This window comes from Brassica napus, chromosome C5 (assembly GCF_020379485.1).
Source record: "Brassica napus cultivar Da-Ae chromosome C5, Da-Ae, whole genome shotgun sequence".
Lineage (NCBI taxonomy): Eukaryota > Viridiplantae > Streptophyta > Magnoliopsida > Brassicales > Brassicaceae > Brassica > Brassica napus.
In genome coordinates, this window is record NC_063448.1 from 25,489,601 (window position 1) to 25,508,604 (window position 19,004).

General features: G+C 35.4%; 3 protein-coding genes and 1 pseudogene across 3 annotated transcripts; 2 read left to right on the forward strand and 2 right to left on the reverse strand.

The window, feature by feature from the left end:
• The first annotated feature begins 967 nt into the window (after nt 1–967).
• BNAC05G51330D lies at nt 968–1,274 on the forward strand. Its single transcript, XM_013814555.3, has one exon. It carries the CDS (start codon nt 968–970, stop codon nt 1,217–1,219), a length of 252 nt encoding a protein of 83 aa, XP_013670009.1. The 3' UTR covers nt 1,220–1,274.
• A 241-nt stretch (nt 1,275–1,515) lies between these two features.
• Nucleotides 1,516–4,148, reverse strand: LOC106376313 (beta-1,6-galactosyltransferase GALT31A). The gene is made up of 11 exons (XM_013816378.3): nt 3,835–4,148; nt 3,380–3,473; nt 3,259–3,305; nt 2,966–3,171; nt 2,808–2,871; nt 2,656–2,728; nt 2,440–2,560; nt 2,269–2,356; nt 2,058–2,183; nt 1,882–1,991; nt 1,516–1,807 (listed from the first exon to the last, which is right to left on the reverse strand). The coding sequence occupies exons 1-11, from the start codon at nt 3,930–3,932 to the stop codon at nt 1,659–1,661; spliced, it is 1,176 nt and encodes a 391-aa protein (XP_013671832.1). The 5' UTR covers nt 3,933–4,148; the 3' UTR covers nt 1,516–1,658.
• On the forward strand, nt 3,971–6,838 carry LOC125587166 (annotated as a pseudogene).
• A 4,030-nt stretch (nt 6,839–10,868) lies between these two features.
• LOC106403232 lies at nt 10,869–15,440 on the reverse strand. The gene is made up of 2 exons (XM_048757088.1): nt 13,509–15,440; nt 10,869–13,104 (listed from the first exon to the last, which is right to left on the reverse strand). Exons 1-2 carry the CDS (start codon nt 14,608–14,610, stop codon nt 11,840–11,842), a joined length of 2,367 nt encoding a protein of 788 aa, XP_048613045.1. The 5' UTR covers nt 14,611–15,440; the 3' UTR covers nt 10,869–11,839.
• Nucleotides 15,441–19,004: the final 3,564 nt, after the last annotated feature.

Here is a 19,004-nt window from a genome sequence, read left to right on the forward strand (position 1 = left end):
GTTTTTTATTACTATTTTATATGGTAATAGTTATTAACACAAATTTAACTTATGTCACAGATAGTTTTTCATGTATTGTTATAAAATAGATACATATTTACATGTTTCTACTTTTAATCGGTTTTGTTCGATTTATTCGGTTTAATCGGTTATATACCAAACCATATCCAAATCCTACGGTTTTTATAAAATTATATCTATTCAGTTTATATGGTATATACCAAAACCAAACCATATTGTCTATTTCGGTTCGGTTCAGTTTTACCATATTGAACGGACTTATTTTTAATTAACAGGATATCGGATCGGTCAATGTCTTCCAGCATGTTAATTTATATTTTTGTTAGTTGGGTCTAAATAAGTCGGCTAACCTTGCCTTTGGCCCCAAATATTTTTTTGAGATAAAATTTTTTCTTCAAACCAAACAAATGACCTAATTCTGTTTCTGTTTTTGTTTTTGGCTACCGGAACACCTAATCAACACCAAAAAGACAATTAAATATTAGTTTCGAAATGGAACCAAACATTAACTTCTATGTAGATCATAGTTTTCATGAACCAGGTTCAGGTGTATCTAACCCAAAAACACAAGAATAATTAACATAAAGCACGAACATGTTCCCTTCTATAGTAAGATTCAAGGGTGACCATTAATTAGTTTTTTCATACAAAAAAAAGTACTTGGATTTGATAAATTAAGTTCAATCAGAAGTCCAAACCTAAAATTCTAAAGGCCGTCGTAGTATTTGTCAAATTTGCCATATATCACGCAGAGCAAATTAAGAAAATAGGTCGAGGCGTGTGGGGTTGACACGCTCTTGCAAAAAAAAAGAGAGGAAATTTTCAACTTCGCTTTCCTAATCCAACAAGACCGAGTTTCGTCGCGTCTTTATAAACTCTTTTATATAAAAAAAAAAAAAAAAACAAAGCTTAAGTTTTGTCATAATCTCTCCTAATTCTTGAGATAATGAATTCGATGTTCAGTGCTTTCGACGCCATGTGCGCTGAGATGATGGGCAAGAAAGTCACCGCTGCGTCTTACATCTGCAACCGCTCTGAAATCAGCGGTGCTTCTTCCGGCGGTGGCGGCGGCGGCGGCCAAACCGTGTCTTCGCTGAAGAAAGACAAAAAAGCTACAAAGTTGGCGGCGGTGAAGCAACCGAGGTTTGCTCTTGAGCTCGACGGGCTTCAATTCTTCGAAACCATTGTTCGTTCTTGATTCCAACCCAAAGATTACATATCTTTTTCTGAGTCTTTCTTTGTTTTCTTCTTTTTTTTTTTTTTTTTTTGTGTTTCCGAATGTAAATACAATTTTTTTTGGAAAAATATAACCAAACACTTTTGCAGTTTTATGATTGCTTCTGTTTCGTTTTCTGATTCTTGAATAATGTACATAATAATAATATAAAAACAAAAGAAATTATTTTTGTGTTTCTCTAATATAATCCAAACACAAAAAGAACCAAACTTTGCAAGTAGAACCATTCATTATCAAATTTAGGATTTAGAATTTGATTAAGGAGGCAAAACTTGAGGCTTTAGATGATGATCCCTTTAATGTTAAACATGAACATCATCATTATGATCATAAGCTATACTAATCATCATCCATAATATAAGAAGCTGAAGCTATACAACATTAAACTTGGTCAAAGAGTTTAGAAACTGGTGTGCCAGATTGCTCCTTGGCCTTCTCCGCAACGTTGGTGTACTTCAAGCATTCTATCCACAGATTTGCAGATTCCACTGCAGCTCCAGTCGAAGGATGCTGCGCAAGGGTTTCCTGCTTGACCCTTCCACTCACAATCTGCCACCATATCTCATCTAAACACAGAAGAACCAAACTTTGCTATGAGTCAATAGGGATCATAGATCTTTTACCTAAGGGTGTCCCGCAGCAGAGGCTTCTGTCATCGATGTGTTCAACATCTAGACCAATGAACCATGATCCTAAAGAGACATCTTCATTCGCGTACTTGTGAAGTAGTTGCCTGAAACAAATAAGACATTGTCAACAAGTTAGTGGGGTTTGAGAAAGATCATTGTGAAGAACTCACCTGTTTACTGAGATATAAGTTGCTAAATCTTTGGAGACGGCGTAGATTTGTCCAGTGGCATGTCTGAAGTATTTGTTTCCTTCTTCACCAAACTTCCAGTATTCCGGCTCATGGTACTTGACTCCTCTGCACACACGAAAATCCAGAGAAAAGAGTCAATGATCTGTGTAAAAATAAAACACGAGAGCTTGTGACAGACTTTGTTGCTTACTTTTGAGCAAGGACAGGTCCAGACTTCATGCAGCCAATGTACACTCGCGGTTTTGATCTGTGGCGAGCCAACGTAGAACCAAGCATTCCTGAATAATAACACTATAGATTGATCAAGCTTTTCTTGGAACAAATGCTTTGAAAGAGATGAGAATGGTTTATGGAAACTGACCAAGATTAACGTGAACATCATCATCCACTTTGATGTAGAAGTCTGCATCCCATTTTGCAACAGCAGATGAGAAGTATATTTGGGTTTTAGATGATAACTCATGATAACCTTCTATGTGATTCTGCAACATTTGTTTAGTTTTTTTTTAGTAACAAATGCAAAAAAAAAAAAGAACAGAACAGAACAAGACATAAGCACGTGGGAGAGGGGATGTACCAGGCGAAAGAAGTCCTTGTGTTGTTCTTCTTCTGCTTCAATGGTGTGGTCCAAGACTCCCCCAGGAGAAGAACTATTAAGGAAGGGTTTATGATATAAATCAAATAATATTCAATGTTTTGAAACTACAGATAAGTTTCAAGATTCTCTACCTGTGACCAATGACAAATCGCATAATGATTCCTTTCTCTGTCTCTAATCTTTTCAGTTCATCTCCTGCAAAAGGAAATGAACAAAGCAAACATTTTTTAAGCACTTATGTTACATCTGCAAAGGAGAAAGAAGAGGTGTTTTTTTGTTCTTGTTGAACCTTTAGGGAGCCAGGTTCCTCTTATGGAGTCTCTTCGTTTTCTGCTACTGAAAGCAGTCATGATTCCCATCACGAAGAACATCCGAGGCCGTTCCTTTGATTGATCAGCTACTGCTTTTGAAACAGCTGGAGATCCATCAGATCTTGCTGCTGCTCGAGCTGTAGCTAGTTCTACTTCAAGGGACGATATTGTTTTGTCTAATGTCCTGTACATGAAGTGCATAATAATCAGTTGAAGTTTCTGTATACACAAAACATGTTACAGGCTCCCAGACAAAAAAAAGGCAGTTTACTTGATAACATCATGAGTATGGGAAACTCGAGATAGAATGTCTCCTTCCTGAACAGAAGAATCATTTACCAAAATGAGATTACTAAGTTTGAAAAACCTTCGGTTGTGTAATTGTGACTTGCCTTGTTCTGGCAATCAACAAGAGGATGAAGTGATGTAGCTTGATCAGATGAAGCTCTCCCATTGCTATCTACGGTTTCAGAAGTAGCCAAAAGCCTAAAGAAAGAAAAGCTTTAATTTATGTAAGAGATAACAGAACAATAGAGCTTGTTTGTTTTATCTTCTGAGATTGCCTAAACTGTGACAAAGAATCAAAGATATTAATGGCATCAGAATGTTTGATGTTTCAGTAGAGTAACCAGCTTTATGAAAATTTTTGCACCAGAATGTTTCAGATTCACTAATGAGAAGACAGAACACACAGTAGAAGGGACATTCTAAACGAAATCCCTTAAAGTATCATTACGGTATAATCTGAACTAAAAAAGCTTGTTGACAGGGAAACAAGACCAGACCCATTAGAAAGAGAGAGAGAGAGAGAGAGAGAGAGAGAGAGAGAGAGAGAGAAGCAAAGAACCTGTTAATGACAAGAACACCGAGGAGGAAGCTAGAAATGCAGAGAACAAGAACCCATCTCGCTGGAACTCCAGATTTCTGATGCCTCCCCATTCCCATTTTTTACTATAAATAAAAAAAAATGTTCCTTCTCTCAGATGAAGAACTCTGAAGAGAAGAGAGAAAGCTTCTTCCTTTGGTTTTAAGGTTGTCGAAAGAAAACACCAGCTGAACTCATCATCTTCTTCTCTCGGAATAGAAACACTCTCAATAATGTCTTTAATTGATTCCTACTTTTCTTTTCTTTTTTCACCACTCCCTATTTTGCAGTAGTCTCATTTCTTTTCTTAAAAAAAAAAACAAAAAATGAATGATTTGTTATAAATCATAGCGTGAATGTCCATGACCGACCCGGTCCATAACCGGCCCAATGCTAGAAAGAGAGAGAGTCGACCGTGAGGAGAGAGAGAAAGTCGACCGCGAGGAGAGAGAGAAAGTCGACCGCGATGAGAGAGAGAGATAATCGGCATCTTGCATTTTTTTTTCCTTATTAGATTATGATTTGTACTCTTTCCATATTTGTATTTCATTTCTTTACTCTTTCCATTATTCTATGACGGTGTAATTCCCTATATAAAGGGCTCTTTATATTTATGAATAATATAGAAACATAGATTTCATTCTCTAGTTTCACAAAACGTTATCAGCACAATTACTCTAAACCCAAAGCTAAACAAAACCTAGCCGGCGAATCCATAATCCCCTCGACGATAAACCCTAACCGTTGAGAACTCCCGATCACGAACCCTAAACCTAATACTCATCCTGTTCCCGTTCGTGCCACGATCCCAGCTCACGACCTCAGACCGTCTCAGCTCGATCCCGAGACACGATCTCAGCCAGCTCGCGATAGACGACTCGATACCGCTCGCGATAACAGCTTGTTTCCGTTCGTGATCAGACGATCTCAGCTTCAGCTTGCGTTCCCGATACCAGCAAGGACAGCTCGCGATACGTTCCAGCTCTAGACGACCTCAGCTCGTTCGCGTATCAATCTCAACGTTCAGCTCGCGATCCTCATCTCATTGGTGGTCCATTCAACCCTACTTGAGGTTAAGGTAATCCTTAAACCCTAATTGAAACCCTAGGGTAATAGATCAAAACCCCAATGAGTAAATCGAAGCTCATTATCATAAGTTCGATTCCCTAAACCCCAATTGATCTAATGATCAAAATCGTTTTCCTAATACCTTTAGCCGCATACATGCATAATGCATGCTATGCATGAAATTGATTAAAACCCTAAAGCTAATGCATAATCGATTTTATCCAAACCCTAATTAATCTTTGAGATCGAAATTAATTGTTTGAATGATTGTATGTTTTGATATAGTATGCTAGCCTTGATTAATTAAAACCGTATTGAATTTGATCACATAGAAATCGATTGCTAGGATTGATAATCTCATTCTTGAATTTGGTTGTTTGAATTGATAAAACCGATTGAATGATTTTCAAATTGAAGTCGTATTGATTGTTTGATTGAAACCCTAATGTCTTGAAATTAAAATCGAATACTATCTTGTTTGATTGATTAAAACCGAATGCTTGAATTGAAATAGAAATCGCTAGCTAGGTTAAATGATTTATGCATTCTCGTCTTGATAATGATCCGGCTAGTATTGATAGTTTTCATACATTCTCGAATGAACCCTAATTGATGCATTGCTCGACTGTTTGATTGCAATTACACATTGAACTCTTAGAAAACCGTTTGCTAAGATTGAAAACGAATGACCATTGTATTGATTGCATTGAAACCGTTTGCTAAGATTGTAGCCGTGCGGCTTGTTTGCATCATGCACGCATAATAGTAAGAACTGATTGCATATAGAATCCGAATGTTAAGATTGAACATGTATGCATCATATACGAATGACCTATTTGCATCATACCTAGAATCTGGATTGCTTGAGCATATTGATTGCATTCGCTTGAACACTTTTAAATCTAAATTATGAAACATATGATTTCAGATGTCGAAAATCAACAACTTGGATTTTGCTGCCCTAAATCTCTCTGGAGATAATTACTTGCAATGTGCACTTGATGCTAAGATCATCCTAAAATCCAAGGGACTCGGTGAATGTATCACCGAGGGCAATAATGCAAGTGAGAAAGATAGATTTGGAGCTATATTAATTATACGCCATCATCTTATTGAGAGTCTCAAAGATCAGTATTTGACTATTGAGAATCCTCTAGACCTTTGGACAGAGTTGAAAACGAGATATGATCACCAGAGAACAGTGTTATTACCAAAGGCTACGTATGATTGAAGGAATCTCAGAATCTAGGACTTCAAGTCTGTGGACGAGTATAACTCGGCCCTGTTTAAGATAGTTTCTAAATTGAAACTGTGTGGTGAGGATATAACGGATAAGGATATGCTTGAGAAAACCTTTTCCACCTTCCACACAAGCAATGTGTTGTTACAATAACAGTACCGTGAGAAGGGCTTCACAACTTATGCTAATCTGATCTCTTGTCTCTTGCTCGCTGAGCAGAACAATGAACTGTTGATGAGAAACAGTGAATTGAGACCTCCTGGAACAAACCCATTACCTGAGGCACATGCGGCCGTAGAGGATAAGAAAGAGTCGAACCATGTCCAAAGTGATAGCCAACACGGCTGTGGTCGTGGAAAATGGCATGGACGTGGTGGTCGAGGCCGAGACAACTCATATGGCCGTAGCCAAGGAAACTCTTATGGAGGTCGTGGTCATGGCCGAGGTACATCATTTAAACCACAACACTCGACCAAATCCGTGTGCCATAGATGTGGTATGGATAATCATTGGGCTAAGACATGTAGGACTCCCAAACATCTCGTTGACCTCTACCAAGAGAGTTTGAAAGGGAAGAATCCTGAAGCTCATATGACTTATCAAGATGGTGAAGATGATTTCAATCATGAACGAGACGATCTTATGGATTATGAAACTTCAGATTGTTTAAAAGAATGAAGTTGAATTCGACATCTATGTTTTGTGTTCTTTGCTTTGTGTTTTCTATGTTTTAATTGCTTTGAACTTATTTTATTAATGAATGAAAGTTTTTATATGAAGTCTCTAAAGTATCATTCCGGGTATAGCCAGTCTCATAGAGGGCTACGGCCAGGCTAACATCCTGTTGCCTAAGGGTACGCATCTAGAGATATCTAATGCATTGTATTCACCCAGCTCTAAGAGAAGCCTATTGAGCTTTAAAGACGTTCGAATGAATGGTTTTCATATTGAGACTAAGGGCAAAGGAAACAAAGAGTTCCTTCAGATCATAGAAATCGGTCAAGGACATAAGAAAGTCCTAGAGTCTATACCTACGCTCTCTACTGGACTTTATTACGCCAATGTCAGTATGATGGAGGCAATTGCCGCATTTAATAAAGTGGCCACCGATAATTTTACTCTCTGGCACGACCGTTTTTTGAATACAAACGGCCATCCTTTTAAAGGCTATACGTTTTGATAATGTTGGTGAGTTCACGTCCCAAGCGTTTAATGATTACTGTATGTCCATGGGGGTAAGTGTGGAACACTTCGTGGCACATGTACATACACAGAACTGTTTGGCCGAATCATTCATAAAACGAATTCAGCTGATAGCTAGACTATTGCTTATGAGGTCTAAGCTTCCGGCCACAGCTTGGGGACACGCGGTCTTGCACGCGGCCGAACTGATTCGTATCAGACCGTCCAGTGAACATAAATATTCCCCATCACAATTGCTTACGGGTCATGAGCCAGACATATTCCATCTTAAGACATTTGGCTGTGCCGTCTATGTGTCAATTGCACCACCACAGAGAACAAAGATGGGACCTCAAAGGAGGATGGAGATATATGTTGGATATGATTCTCCCACGATTATAAAATACCTTGAGCCAACTACGGGTGATTTATTTAAGGTCAGGTATGCGGATTATCACTTTGATGAATCCGAACATCCAACATTAGGGGGAGATAGCAGTAACCTGGTAAAAGAAATTACATGGAATCAAACATCCTTATCTTGTCAAGATCCTCAGACTCAAAGAGTGTGATTTAGAAGTCCAAAATATTATACATTTACAAAAGCTAGCTAATCAATTGTCAGGTTCCTTTGTTGACCCGAAAAGAGTGACTAAGTCATATATACCAGCTGCTAATGCACCAATCAGAATTGATGTTCAAGAGGGACACAATCAAGTTACTACAGAGTCTAGGCAACGTTTGAAACGTGGTAGACTAATAGGTTCCAAAGTTAAGAACCCTCGGAAAACTAAAAAAGGTGCAGAGAATGAAACCAAGGTTGTTGAAACCCTAGACACGACCGCGGCCGTTCCTAAATCCCGGGACTTAACCGCGGCCGATCCCAAAACCCTAATAGCGATCGCGGCCGACCGGCCCTGATGTATCTAATACTGATTCTTGGGACGCCAATATTCAAGGCACTGAAGGTCCTGATAATAATGAGATCTCAATAAACTATGTCTTGTCTGGGATACAATGGAACAGAAAGAATGTCGACATTGATGATATATTTTCATGCAATGTAGCACTTGAAATCATGGATGATAATGAGGATCATGAACCCACGTCTATTTATGAGTGCACTCAACAATCAGATTGGATCAAATGGAAAAAAAGCTATAAACGTGGAGTTAAACTCTTTAAAGAAGAGAGATGTCTTTGGACCAATAGTCCGGACACCTTATGACGTTAAACCAGTCGCCTATAAGTGGGTCTTTGTGAGGAAAAGAAATCAACACAGCAAGGTCGTGAGATATAAAGCACGGCTTGTTCCACAAGGATTCTCACAGAGACCAGAAATCGATTATGAGGAGACATACTCCCCTATGGTGGATGCTACTACTTTTAGATTCATGATAAGTCTGGCTATAAGAGAGAAATTACACTTGCGGTTAATGGATGTTGTAACTGCATACTTATATGGGCCACTAGATAATGAGATTTATATGAAAGTACCAGAGGGTATATAGTTGAAAAACAAATCGAGTACTCGAGAACAACACTGTATAAAGTTGAATAATTCACTTTATGGATTGAAACAATCAGACCGAATATGGTACAATAGGTTAAGTGAGTACCTAGAGAGAGAAGGATACGAGATACAAGAATGATCCGATCAGCCCTTGTATCTTTATAAAGAAATTCGGCCAGAGCTTTGTGATTATAGCAGTGTATGTTGATGATTTAAATATCCTAGGAACCTTTGGAGAGATTTCCCAAACAGTTGAATATCTTAAGAAAGAATTCGAGATGAAAGGTCTTAAAAAAACAAAGTTTTGTTTGGGATTACAGCTTGAGTACATAAGAGATGGAATCCTTGTGCATCAAATGGCATATACAGAAAAGTACTCAAGAGATTCAACATGGCCGAGTCTCACCCATTATCTAGCCCCATGGTCGTGAGGTCCCTCGGCCTGGACACTGATCTGTTCCGTCCTAAGATGGACGATAAAGATGTCCTTGGTCCCCATGTTTGGGATTACAGCTTGAGTACATAAGAGATGGAATCCTTGTGCATCAAATGGCATATACAGAAAAGTACTCAAGAGATTCAACATGGTCGAGTCTCACCCATTATCTAGCCCCATGGTCGTGAGGTCCCTCGGCCTGGACACTGATCCGTTTCGTCCTAAGATGGACGATAAAGATGTCCTTGGTCCCGAAGTGCCATATCTCAGTGTCATAGGAGTTTTGATGTATCTGGCTAGTCACACGACCAGATATATGTTTTGCCGTGAATCTATTGTCTAGATTAAGCTCTTGTCCAACCCAAAGGCACTGGAACGAGATTAAACATGTTCTTCGTTACCTGCAAGGAACGAAAGACTTGGGTTTATTTTATACTAACCAAAACAAAGAAGGTTTAGTTGATTTTGCTGATGCAGGTTATCTTTCGGATCCACACAATGCTCGATCACAGACAAGCTATGTTTTCACACATGATGGAATTGCCATATCATGGCGTTCCATGAAGTAGACGATTGCAGCCACATCTTCAAACCATTCGGAGATCTTTGCTGTTCATGAGGCCAGCCGCGAGTTGTTCAGAACATAGGGAGTAATACGTGTTGTACTTTTTTTCCTTTACCATGGTTTTGTCCTACTGGGTTTTCCTGGTAAGGTTTTAATGAGGCAACATCTAAAGCGTATTACAATCTCTGTATGGTTATGAAATCCAAGGGGGAGTGTTATAAATCATATTGTGGATGTCCATAACCGGCCCGGTTCATAACCGGCCCAATGCTAGAGAGAGAGAGAGAGTCGACCGTGAGGAGAGAGAGAGAGAGTCGACCGTGAGGAGAGAGAGAGAATCGACATCTTGCTTTTTCCTTATTAGATTATGATTTGTACTATTTCCATATTTATATTTCTTTTCTTTAGTCTTTCCATTATTTTATGACGGTGTAATTCCCTATATATAAATGGCTCCTTATGTTTATGAATAATATAGAAACATAGATTTCATTCTTTAGTTTCACAACATGATTTTGTTTTCATTTTTTTTATTCCTTTTGTTTTAATAATATAAATTATTTTAAAAGTTTTTTTATTTCAAATGTAATTTGTTTTCATATTCGATGTAATTTTTTGCATTTATTAGATCAATTATATTTTTTTATTGATTGATTAAAGAAAAAAAGACAAAAATAACACTAAATCAAGTTTTTGTTCGCAAACTAGCACTCAAGGTCAAAAGTCACAAAAATGGCACTTAATGTTTTATCAAAAGTCACAAACTTAGCGTTTAGAGTTAAATGGTGGGATTTAGGATTTAGGATTTAGGGTTTAGGGTTTAGAGTTTAGGGTTTAGGGTTTAGAGTTTAGGGTTTAGGTTTTAGGGTTTAGGATTTAGGGTTTAGAGTTTAGGGTTTAGGGTTTAGAGTGTAGGGTTTAGAGTTTAGAGTTTAGGGTTTAGGGTTTAGAGTTGAGAAATGAGGTTTTGGGGATAAGATTTCAAATTTTGAAAAATAAAAAAATTTAAATTTTCAAAGGTTAAACTTAGAAAGGTGCTATTTTGGTCATTTTAGTTTTTGAGTGCTATTTTTGTGATATAAACTTAGAAATGTGCTATTTTGGAGATTTGCCCTTGATTAAACTGTAGCTAAAATTCTCTAATTTATACTAAAAAGGAAGAAATATATTTTTTCACACATAAATGCTTTTTAAAAGAATATATAAATGTTAACAAAAAAATGAATATACAAATCTGTGCTTTTGCTTGTGTCGCATGAATCTCAGCTTCACGTTCTGTCCCAAGACAAAATACTAACTTCCAAATTTACCCTCCTTTATTCTTACAACCACCACTAATTGGTTTTTTTTTGTTTCTTTTTGTCAACGACCACCACCAATTATTTTATTTCTGATTTCTCGTCTCTCTTCAACGGTTATGTTACAATTTCGAAAGTAGCGCCAGTTTTAATTGGTCTTTTCGGACGTCTAGTTAGGTGACAATTGTCTTTTTCTTTCTCATTTAACTATCTACAATGGTTAGTCATTTACAACACCCATTTTTTTCCTTTTAACACTCCACCTCATCTTCTCTCTCTTCCACATCATTATTCAACATTTACATAACTTTTACCTTCTACAATAGTTTTGTTTAATAAAATTACAACACCTTACCCCACCATTTTTATTTCATATTTTTCATTTTATTTATGTTTATGTTTTTTGTGATTACATATTATTAATCACCGTTAATATCAAATTAAATATAAATAAGTAAAATTAAATAATTTTATAAAATACTTTTAGTTTTAATATTTGCTTTTAATTTTATATATTATTTTAATTTTTTTATACAAATAATAAAAAAAGAGAAATAGAAATAGTCATTACTAAAACACATACAGTGAACATAGATTTAAAATGCAATACAATAAGCACACAACAAGTAAGGAAACACTCATAACTTAATTAGTACAATAATCTCAACTCACAAAATTAAAAATCTCATTCACCACGGAACATTCCGAATTGGGCCCATATGTGTTTGACTAGATCTGCTTGCAATTCGTGATGTACATTTGAATCACGCAACTCGGATCTAGAACGCACATGATCTGCAAATACGGGTAGCACTTCGGTCGAGAATGGTTGTTGTGTACTCGGCCCACTTGCCTCAGATTGATCATAATCAGTCCAATGTTGAGCATATGTCTCTCGTTCATCCTCACCAATCATATTATGAAATATGATACACGACCTCATGATGATAGCCAAATCGGCTATGTCCCACAGGCGAGCTGGTTCACGAATGATTTTAAATCGAGCCTGCAAAACTCCAAATGCACGTTCGATGTCCTTCTGACACGCCTCCTGACGTTGTGCAAATAACTTGTCTGGTTCACTTTGAGGTAACCTAATTGATTTGACAAAAGTAGGATAAGAAGGATAGATACCATCAGCTAGATAGTAAGCCATATTATATGGACGTTGGTTCACAAAGAAATTCACTTTTGGAGTATTTCCTTGTTCAACATCATCGAACACCGGTGAACGGTCTAGAACGTTTATATCGTTCAACGTGCCCGGACATCCAAAAAAAGCATGCCAGATCCATAGATCATGAGATGCAACTGCTTCAAGAATAGCAGTTGTGGTTCCCTTATCTCCCCGAGTAAATTGACCTTCCCACGCTGTAGGACAATTTTTCCATTCCCAGTGCATGCAATCAATACTCTCAATCATCCCCGAAAACCCTCGCATCTCACTAACACGTAAAATTCTCTGGAGGTCATCTTGAGTTGGGGCTCTGAGATACTCTTGCTCATACAGCCGTATGATTCCTTTACAAAATCTTCGCAAGCACTCTAAAGCAGTAGTACCTCCAATTTTGATGTATTCATCCACCGCGTCAGCTGCCACACCATAAGCTAACATTCGCATGGCCGTAGTACATTTTGCTAATGGAGATATACCTTCTTTCTTGGCTGCGTCAGATCGTTGGGTAAAGTAGTTGTCGCTGCTTGATAGGTCTCCAACGATCCGAAGGAAAATATGTTTTCGCATCCGGAATCGCCGACGAAATATTGCATCGTCATATGTAGGTTGATTGGCAAAGTAGTCGTCAATTAGTCTTTGATTTGCTGCTGCATGATCTCTTTTGAAGTATTTTCTCTTGCTACGAGCTGCATAGTCTTCCTCTATCTTGTTTCGACGCTCCCTAAACCGGTTGATGATATACCTCTCTTCAATTTCAGACTGCCTCTTGTAAGCTTCGACATCAAAAAGAAATTCTGATGGATCCATTGAGATTTTTTTAGTAAGGTGAGATTTATGGTATTGGTACATTAATGGAAGAATGAGTTCCAATTTATAAAAAAAAATGGAACCAATGAATTGAGTGGTTGTAGCCTTGGATTCGAATTGAGTGGTTCAAACCAAAAGTCACGGATAAGATGAGATTCTCTTTTTAAAAGCCAAAAATCACGGATAACATTATTAAAGCATAATATGACAATACAAATTATTAAAGTAGAAAATGACAAACACACATTATTAAAGCATAACGTGACAATACAAATTATTAAAGTAGAAAGTGACAAACACCCATTATTAAAGCATGAAGTAACAAAATACAGATAACCATTTGACAATAATTAATTTCCAAATAGATCCTGGGTCAATTTCTGCAACAGCTCTTTGCTCTTGTCATCGAGATTCTCCTTTTCAGTTATCTTGATAAACATCTTCATCTTTTTAGCCTGAGTTTTTTCCTTAATCAATTGGTTTGCTTCATTTTGCATCATAACTATTTTGTCCAACCGATCCAACTCTTGTGCCTTGAATTCTTTAAATTCATTCCACTCTTCGTTGACCACTTCCAAGGATGCACCTTTACCTTTCTTTTTAGCCTTTTTCTTAGCAGCATCTCTTCCCATTGGACGAGCACTAGATCCTACAGAGTTTGAGTCACTAGCATCACTCTCACGGGACCTTTTAGATCCACTGCTTCCAGAGCCAGTATTTCCTCCTACCTGACTACCATAACGTGGTTGATCAGGTATAGCGAGCCATTCTTTTATGTATTTGAAACTTCCTTTACCAGCACTTGAATATAATTCATGCGCTTTCGCCAATACATCATCTTCCGACCACCCGCTTTGGTGCATACGTTTAGCGTTATCATAAGCGCCAACCCATTTGTTCACGCTTTTGTTAACATAGTTATAGTGATTTCTGCATGCTTCTCCATCACGCGGAGGATTAAATGAGCAATGTTCATTACAGTATTCAACAATTTTACCCCAGTATGACTCACCTTTTTGGTTTTTGCCAATAATGCTGTTTGTTCCAAATTTAATCCACCCACTCAGTAGAACCAAATTTTGCTCAGTGGTCCATTTCGGACTTCTCCGACGAGCAGGAGTTGAATCTTCTGCATCTGGAATGGCTTCATGAATACCGCTAATATCACCAAGAGCCATCTGTGTAGAAAACTCAGGAAAATCAGTTGCTCCAACATTCAAATCAGCTACATAACCCGTTGGAGCAGAAGAATATGGGGATGCTTGAGATGGATAAGACATCATCGATCCATGATATGGACGATAATTTGGAATGGCTGACGGCATGAAGAAATTTGGTGGATAACCATAATTTGGCATATGCTGGGGTTGGTTGGGAGATTGATTTTGAAACTGATAGTTGTTGGGATTTGGATAGTTAAAAGGGTAATTAGAAGAGTTTTGGGTGTTGAAAGGGTTATTGTTTGGATCCATTTAGGTAAACGGATATTTAAAGCTAAAACAAAAGTTTATTAGAGACTAAACTTTTTTTTTTCAAAGACGAGTTTTTTTCTGTGTCCAAATCAAATGAAAGTAGTCTCTATTTATAGAGAATGATAAATTATAAATTTCGATATAAATTTTGATATATTTATTTATAAATATTATGAAATAATTGAAGTTATATAATTGAGATGGAAAAAAAAACATGAAAATCAAAGCAATTAATCATAATGCAACACTTGTCACACTTATTCTCTTCTTTCTACTTTCACGGGTGTTGAAAGTTTTCAACACTAAATTTGCCATCTCACGCCACATCACTTCCTTTTTTATTACAACAAACCATTATTGTAGGATTAATTCTTTCAACTGTTATAAAATGGTTTACAACAAACCATTGTAAGTAGTCTTTATGTGATCTAATTTTCATTCCTGCTTCTTATATTCGTACAAAATCTAACCATACTATATACTTTATATGTTTGCGTATACATATGCGGATAATGTCCACACCTTTGCTTGATGTTCTGGATCTTAACCACTTTTTCTAACCTAAATTAACTTGTACTATGAGACAAAAACTGAGCGTGATAAACAGCTTTAGGGGCTCGTGATAAATAGCTTTAGGGGCTCGACGTTACTAGTCTTCAGATAATAGATCTAGGTCTCTTGATGCAAAGACTAATATAATAAGATATGTATATGGACTATTATATCCATAACTTTAGACCATCAGGTTCCACCAAACTTATCAGGTTCCACCAAACTTGATTATAAATTAATAACTAGGGTCGGCCCGCTCTACGGACGGGATATTAGTTAATTTGATATTCACTAAATGTTCGAGTTGAAATTTGTTTTAAGATTCAAAAATTTGGTTATCTGTTATGTGTTACTTATTAGTATGCGGTGGTATAGTTGTTTTTCGATTATTCTTGCTTTGGTATTGTATCAAATTAACTAATCGTCCAACTCATAATTATAGATGTACAAATATGGATTTGTGATAAAGTTTGATGACAATACTGTTTTTTCTTTTTAATTCTTATTCATAGTGGAGTGTGCATGTGTCAGAAAGATGCCTATAACAACTTTTATGTTTTTGCGTATGGATTTTAAATATATATTATTTTGTATAATGCATACTTGCTCTACAACATTTGCTTGTAAACTAAAAAAACTGTTTTCTATATTTTTAAAAGAGAAAATATTTAGTCTATAATATAACATGGACATATGTATTGACTATATATATAGAAGTTGAGTGTTATTTTAAAATGACATATGTATAGAAGTTTTTCAACCATTACTTCACTGGCACAAAAAATTTATAACTGTAAATATCTTCTTTTAAAAGCAAAACTAATAAAAACGTGTACAACAAATGTATTTTGATATATATTATATGCATCAAGTTATAAAGGTTGGAAACATTGCAAAACTGTTTGGAGCAAAGTTTTTAACTTCACGATCTTCATCTTGACGTCAGTTCAGTGTCGGCCCTGGCCACAAGCAGAAGAAGTATGGGCTTCCAGCCGACACGATAATAAGTATTTTTGCGGCCACGTATTTATAAAAAGTGACTTCAGCCTAGTGGTTCTAAGAGAAATTACTAGTGCTAGAGGTGTTGGGTTCGATTACCCCTGACTGTATTCATTTATTTTGGCTCCAAATATAAAATGGGACACGTGTCACTCTCATAACACACGACTTGATGAAGTGGCTTCACGGGAGAGAGACGAACATTTCTTTATATATATAGATTTGTCATGATTAGTACCACTACCCATCGTTTTAAGGGGATAATGGGTTGAATCTACGGATAAGCAAATTATTATAAAGTTTCATACGATCATTTCGGCTACACATAACTTTGAACCAAAGCAACATGTAAGAAAGACGGTTGATTTCATATTGTACCCAACATAATATGCTATATTATTCATAGACATGGGCGTTGTCTTTTAACATTGATTAATGAATATTATCATGAAGGGACATAAACTTCAATCTACCTTGTCAAAGTAAAGTATTTTAAACTTTTGTTTTGCAACATAGATACCATTTAAAAAAAAAATAGTGCTGTTTAGAAACATGAATAGCAGTAAACTAGAAAAAATAATGAGTTTATGCTATTAAAACAATTGAAAGTCCTTTACATTATATTAAAAAGTAATGAGACGCCAAAAAAAAAAAAGTAATGGACTTATGTTACTTGATATACATATTCAAATCAAAATAATAATTTAAAATTGATTTATATCAAAAATTCATTCAAAAATATACATATATTCAAAATTTGATTTTTACAAACATATTTTTCAATAACTATTATAAAAATGTTTTCAAAATATATATAAGAAAAATACAATACAAAGCTCAATTTCAAACACCAACTTAAATTATGGTTTTTATATTTCACATTGAAATTTAAAAATATAATATATGTGATTATTTATATGATTGTACGTATAAAATATTATTAATTATAAGATTACTTATTTGATGGTACATATAAAATACGATTAATTATATGATAACAAATAGGGCTAGACAAAAAACCTGGATCCGAAGAACCGAACCAAACCCGATCCGAAAAAATAGTACCAAACCCGAATCGAAATTGATTAAATATCCGAACGGGTTCAAAATTTTGGTATCTAAAGAACCGAAACCGAACCCGACCCGAACCGAAGTATCTCGGGTACCCGAATGTAACCGAAATAGATTTATATACCTGCTGTCAAAAAAAAAAAAAGATTTATATACCTAAATATATTACTTAATTTTAGATTTAATATATGTTAAAAATATCCAAAATATATAATATACTTTTGAGTTGTCTAAAATACTTGAAAATATACATAAATAGTCAAAAGTAAATGTCTAAAATAGCTAAAATATATTCAAAACATCAAAATGCTTGAAATATCTATTGATTTTCAATCCAAATATTCAAATCAAACCAATTTATATGTTAATTTTAGGTATTTTGACATATATTATACAAATTTATATGTAATATATTATTTTGTTTTATAGATTTTGAGAAATTTTAAGCATATAATGAATATTAAAATTTTAAAAATAATTTAAATGGGTTATCCGAACCCGAACCGAACCCGAACCAAAATTTAGAATACCCGAATGGGGTTGAAATCTTTAAACCCGAAAACCCGAAACCCGATTAGATCCGAACCGAACCCGAATGGGTACCCGAACGCCCACCCCTAATAACACATATTTTTGTAACCTATGATGACACATATAGGATATATAATAGTGATTAGGGGTGGGCGTTCGGGTTTATTTTCGGGTTTGTTTGGGATTTTGTGTTCGGTTCAGATCTTTGAAGATTCGGTTCGGATTTGGATAACCAATTTAAATTATTTTAAAAAATTTAAAATTTATTATATGCTTTAATTTTTTAAAAAATCTATAAATAGTAGAATATATTACATATAAATTTGAATAACATATGTCAGAGTACCTAACTTAACATATGAATTGGTTTGGTTTAAATATTTGGATAGAGAATTAATAATTATTTAAGTATATTTGGAGTTTTGAGTATATATTTTAACTGTTTTAGATATTTACGTTTGATTATTTGTATATATTTTAAAATATTTAAACAAACTTAAAAGTATCATATGTATTCTGGATTTTTATATATATTAAATCTAAAAATAATTAATATATATAAGTATATAAATCTATTTTGGATAATCAAAATACTTTGTTTTGGATCGGATTAGGTTTCAGTTCTTCAAATACCAAAATTTTGAATAATTCAGATATTTAATCAATTTTGTTTCGGATTTGGTACTACTTATTCGGATTGGGATTTGTACGGTTATTCGAATTAGAGTTTTTTGCTCAAATCTAAATAATGACATAAAAAATAATTAGCATCATATTTTTTGAAAAATACATCCGCGCTGGTGCGCGGATCAAAATCTAGTTTTATTATGATTACTTTGGCATGTATTCATTTTCGCATTAGACTTGTAACAAAGGAAAAATATTTAAATATTTTTTGTGGAGAAAGTGATTCTTTCAAATAAAAAGATAAAACTTGTTTTTCTTAATTAAAATTTCATGAAGTATAACGATAAAGAAAAATAAAGGGCACAAAGAATGCAAAGAGACACAATTTGTGCAAGATGTGGAGCATCTACGAAGTCCATCATCCATGTATTTTTTGAGTGTTCACTAACGGTACATGTTTGGGTTTTTTTTTGGAGTTTAACTCGGGGTTTCAAGATTTTTTTTTGGTTTTTGGGATTTAAACCCGAACCCGTTATTATCCGAATTTATCCAAAAAATGTCAGATTCCTAAACGTTTCCTAGATACCTCAACCCGAATAATCCAAAAAAACCGA